This window comes from Ylistrum balloti, unplaced genomic scaffold, assembly GCF_031769215.1.
Source record: "Ylistrum balloti isolate Yb309-2 unplaced genomic scaffold, AGI_CSIRO_Ybal_v1 Utg371438, whole genome shotgun sequence".
Classification (NCBI taxonomy): Eukaryota; Metazoa; Mollusca; class Bivalvia; order Pectinida; family Pectinidae; genus Ylistrum; species Ylistrum balloti.
Genome location: NW_026782754.1, coordinates 319,207 through 325,206, shown reverse-complemented (window position 1 = coordinate 325,206; position 6,000 = coordinate 319,207). Strand labels below are relative to the sequence as shown.

Genomic DNA, 6,000 nt, shown 5'->3' with positions numbered 1-6,000 from the left:
ATAAAATATTCATACAGAATTCATGTCAATACCTGGATACTCCACTTCAATAAAATAAACATACAGAATTCATGTCAATACCTGGATACTCCACTTCAATAAAATAAACATACAGAATTCATGTCAATACCTGGATACTCCACTTCAATAAAATAAATATACAGAATTCATGTCAATACCTGGATACTCCACTTCAATGAAATAAACATACAGAATTCATGTCAATACCTGGATACTCCACTTCAATAAAATAAACATACAGAATTCATGTCAATACCTGGATACTCCACTTCAATGAAATCAACAACACAATTAATTGAGTCTTTCAATAGTTTTTTTTATTCATCATATGTTATTAATCACAGACAGAAAAAAAAACCATACCAGGGACTTACTAGTGTGACTAAAGTCCTTGGTAAGTGTTGACTGGCAATTGTACACAGGAGCAACTATTCATCTGCAACCTCTCTTGTGTAAAGTGATTATATTACATAGGTAATACACAGATACATTGCTAAATACATTTCCTGAAACCTTGAACATATGAAGTTTTAAGCTTACACCAGTAGAACACAGAACCTCAGCTAAGTTTTTTTTCATAATTTAAATCTAAATAAATTTAACAATATTTAAAGACACATTATAAAACAGTTCTTATTTTCAGACCCTTTTTCCCCCCCAAATGTTATAAACAGCAAAATTTGAAATGAAAAAATTCTAATATTCTCAATTCCAAATTTAATTTTCATCTATACATTTCAATACATTTGAACATTCTGATTAACATAATTACAACTAGAAAAAGATTCTATCAATTCATTTGGTATCTACTGTAAGTTAAAATGCAATGTATTTTTATTCTTTGCAGAAAATTGTGTATTGATCCAAACACAACGTGAAAGATTTTCAAAAAACCTAGACCTGCACGTGTTTGTCAAGTCATTAAGTCAAGAATGTTGAGTTCAACCAGACAATATTCTATATTGGTATAAATAAGAGGAAGCATGATGATCTATAGACAAAAATGGCTATTGTACAGAGTTTATCATGTTTAAATTGACACAGCATTTATTCTTATCAGTCATAGTGTGAATAGTATGATTAACATCTACAACAATATAATATCTAGACATATATATATCAGACACTCTTACCTGGCTGTAATGATCACAATGAAAATCTTGTTGGTGGTGATCAAACATATTTACTGGTGTCCAACTTTAATGGAATCTGGGGAGAAATCTTGTCAGGGGCTATTAGACAGCCATATACCATCACATACATATACATCTTGCCTAGAGCTATCAAACAGCTCTCTTATATAGATGTACTACATATGACCCAGAGTTATAACCACTAGGCTAGCCTGGAAATGAAGGTCACAAATCCCAAGAATCAAATATACAGTATTTTTTCTAGCAATCAAATTTTTGGGGAAAAGAATAATAAACTGCATAATGATGAATAATAAACAAAACGCTTTTTCCCTGCATTACAAGAGCAACCAATGTGGAGTTATTTCCCCTTGATGTCAAAAAAGAACTCAATCATTCACGTAAAACAATAACAGAAAATAAAACAAATCATTTAAGTGTCAACAATATTCAGTCATCACAATCTGTATTAACACCTTTATATCAATCTTTAAATAATAAAAGCTGTTAACATCATTCATTCAAATCCTATCTGGAAGAACAACTGGAAATAAATAGGTAGAAAATGCACTACTTACGAAGTGTATTGAAATTAATCACCTAAGTTCAAATGAAAATAAACTGATCAAAAGCTACTAATAATTTAGATCAATTTTCTGAATGTCATTTTTCGAGAAACATCTTAAAATTTCAAAAACATTATTTTTTTCCTCGTTTAGAATATTTCAGTTTTCAAATTTTTTTTTAACATACGCATTAAGAATCTTTTCCTGTGAACTTGAAATCATATCAATGATTATCAACAGTTTAATGCAGCTGTCATCCAATCCTTGTGTGAAACTGTGTATGTAGGAATATATCTATAAAACTTGTTACCTCTACAATATGTAACACTGGAGAGCTAGTACACTACACCTATTTTAAGCAAGATAATTAAAACAGAAAAAAAAAAATCAGCTTAAAATGATACCTATGATACAAATTTGGGAATCAGTAACATTATGATAAGGATAAGAATGTTTTGGAATCTGCAAGTTTATTACAAATACATTTAGTTTGAAATCGAACAAAACTACTTTTTTTTTTTTTTTTTTTTTGTGGGGAGGGGATGGGTGGGGGAGAGGAGTGGGGGTGATGTTTTCAAACTGGAATGTATTGTTTAAAGTCCATCGAGATAGAACACAAAGAGAAATATTTAAATACAGTTTTTTATGAGTATTCTGACATCATGTCTTGATGATAATCCTATTAATCTATTATTAAAACCATCAACCTAAAAACTGACAGAGTCTGAAGCGCAGTCCAATCCAAGCAATTTGTAGGATATTTCTAGGTATCACAAAATTTTACAATATTTCTGCAAATAAATGGAAAAGTACATAACATTCTTTATTTACCAACAATAAATATTTGTTCAATATACGGTCAGAATATGTAAAGACAGTTGATCATTGCAATACAATGAAGTCATTTTCCTTTATTTCTCCAAAATATCAGTTTTATATCACCCAATATCCTAGTTTTTATTGATGATATTGATTTGTATTGAAGAAACATTTGTTATTGCCTTAGACTCTGTCAAGTAACTTACCAGTGACCAGACACTTTTTAGCTCCCAGAAATATCTATTTACATTTTTAGAGTACAAGGTATTAAAAAATATGTTAGCACTTCATAAATATTTCTTTACATATCATAGCTTTGCCAACGAAATTAAGGGAAGGTGTATTTAAATTGTTTACCCCATCAATATACATATATCATATATGCTAACTGGGAAGACGAAGAAAGATTAAAATACTGTAAAATCATACCTTTGTGGGACTTCAATTTTGTGGGCCTTTAAGTCTAATGATCAATTTCTCAAAAAATTCTACCAATTAAAATGCCTGAAAAATTTCTTTAAAAATATTCCCTCCACAAAACACATAACTCACAAAAATTCATAGATTTGTGATAATTTCTCTTCCTGAATCCCTAAATTTTGACAAACTCTGTTGTTTTCATTTCTTCTGTCTTCATTCATCAATGCTATTGAGACAATTTAAAATGACAATAAAAGTAAATAACAAAATTAGCCTGGCATACATTTTTCTTAACAGACTTAATTTCATTACTAATTACAGATATTAAACAAACTTTGACATACTGTTTTATCAAATCAAACACTGAATATTGTTTTTTCATGGGGATCAAATTTTGTGGTTTTACAAAAATTGTGCACTGTTTATGGCACTACATTGGTGAGTAAATCTTGCACAAAATTCCCTATTACTTTAATCCATATAGATTTATTTGTCTATCATTGTGTTGATATATAAATTCGTGGATTAAGAGTTACCAGAATTCCAACAAAAAGAAGACAACCAGGAAAAATTGAAAATTCTGCAATAAAAAAAGAAAAAGAGAGACAGTTACTTTCAAGTGACTGTGATCTAAATCTTATTTGGGACTATCAATAAATCATCAACAGCAGTCTACGTATTTATGATTTATTTCTACGACAAAAAATAAAATAATAGAAAAAAAACAACACCGAATATGATACAATCACCCTGAACAAGATGTTGATTGCACTTGGTATTTTCTTTGATTAATCATTTTATGCATGTGAACAAGTTGATTGTATCTATATTGCCATTACCTAATACTTGCACAGTTCAGAACACAGATTTTCATCTAGCATGAGAGAACATGACATGTCCTAAATCTGTGTGATTTAACTTGACTTGATCTAATAAGCATAACAAATAAAGAATAATTACCTTGGAATAGCTTCTGTTGTGTCTGTCCCAGTTCAATAAAAATGGTTGTTGTATATCATTATATACAAGCTTGAACACAAAGGGCAGAACGACCTTGACAATGACCTTAAAAACGACCTTGACAGACAATGACCTTAACAATGACCTTGACAGACAATGCCCTTGATAATAACTCACATCTTCTGACATCTAACGACCAGTCTCTGGACAGGTGTATAATGTTGACTTGAAGATGTGAATACAGTTGCACATTTAAATAATCGCACATTATTCACATTTCATTAGTTATTCAAAAATTCACATTAACGTCAAAGTCTTGAACAGTATTCAAATGTAATATCTCCAAAACATGTAAAAAGAATTATCACAGGATAAATTGGCAGTTATTTTGCCATTAGATAAATATAATGTGACCAGTACATGGCTTCCTGTTCATCCTCCACTGATCACATAAAGTCACAAAACAGTACCACACATAGCCATCTAATGTCTGTAGCATAAGCCAACCATTCAGATATCAATCAAAACCTACCATTCAGATATCAATCAAAATCTACCACTCAGATTTCCATTAAAATCTAACTCTCAAGATTTCAATTAAAATTTACCATTCAGATTTTCATTAAAATTAACATGGCCATTAAAATTGTGCAAAATCTGTGATTATATGAAGTATACTTTTACTTTCATAAGTTTCATTATGAAGCTGTCAATGCTTAATTAGTGGAATCTCTTAAAACATCCAGTATATTCATAATAAGATATTTCAAGCCAGATACTTTGGTACTAGATAGATACAAGACTTATGATTGGAATGGTTAAATCGCATCCTTCGACGTCACACCGGTGGATGAACATCACGGCCAAATAAGTTTCTACACATTATCATCTGATAAGCGGTGGTGTACACTAGCCAGATTCACTGCAAAAAATTGATGACAACTGGCCATCAGTCAAGGGCGTTTAATGTGGAACAATAAATAACAGTTTTGTCTGTACCAACGTTGTTGTGTATACATGGTCACCATAGTGATGGAAGCAATATTGTGCACATGTCAAACAGTTGTATATAAAAGCTGCTTCATGATGCATCAAATAAAAATGTCTGAAGTATCCGTACTGATGATAAAGTGTGTTGTAACTCTCCTGTGTGCAAACACCTTAATAAAAAGTCTGTTTCCACAGATGAAGATTCCTTACACTCACCCTACATCATATATTCAGCACTGAATGTCACTATCATTTGACTGAATTTCATAATCAAATTGAATTTTGTTTGTCAATAATAGAAGATGCTACTTGAGTCCTTACTGACGGCATGACAATAACAGAACACAATTCTCCTCCATGGCAAAACATCAATCCAACTTCACTATTGTCACAGTAATATTCTCCCTAATAAACATCAGAAGTATGGCTTCATTGATGTCAAACCACTGTCTCCTCCCTGACAGAAACTCATTCAGAAGATCAAAGCCTTCACTGACAGATCACCAGTTGGAAAGCTACCTGATATCACCAGCATTGGAAAGGTCCCACAGCTGTTGAACCAGTGAGAGGAAACATTTATTGAAACCTTTAACAGATATTCTGGAAATCAGGGAAGACAATACAAATGTCAGCAGATAATACTCCATTTATACCAATCAAGCAACTGAATTGATGTTTCGTTATTATAGGAGAAGCCATCACTGTCCCACTCATCAGAAGGCTCCGTAAGAAATACAATCACGACACTTCACCGATGACAACAACACTAGGAGAGCTATGTCTCTGGAGCACCATCTTGTTAGAGTCACGACTGTAAGTCACAAACACGGCCACACGGTTCAGGTTGTAGATCCCTGGCTTGCTGAAGCAGGCAGACAATTGCACTGCAGCCTGCTGCTCGGCCTCCAGACGTAGCTGTGTGATGGTCTGGCCAACCCAGTTAAAACTGCTGTTATGATGGTACTCTCCTGCGTGGTCATACATTGATGCTTCATTAGATTTGCTGCTCAACCTTCAAAATAGTGTAGATAATAAATCAGTATTAATTTTACAAGAGAATATAGCGATAACAACTCAATGCTCTGACAGCA

At 32.2% G+C, this 6,000-nt stretch overlaps 1 protein-coding gene across 1 annotated transcript in view; it reads right to left on the bottom strand.

The window, feature by feature from the left end:
* Positions 1-316: 316 nt before the first annotated feature.
* The window catches only part of LOC132562507 (trafficking protein particle complex subunit 8-like), a 44,801-nt gene continuing 39,117 nt past the window's right edge, over positions 317-6,000 (bottom strand). Inside the window, exon 30 of the mRNA XM_060227251.1 lies at positions 317-5,921. Within this exon, the coding sequence (XP_060083234.1) occupies positions 5,648-5,921 (274 nt within the window). The 3' untranslated portion in view covers positions 317-5,647. The remainder of the gene's footprint in view (positions 5,922-6,000) is intronic.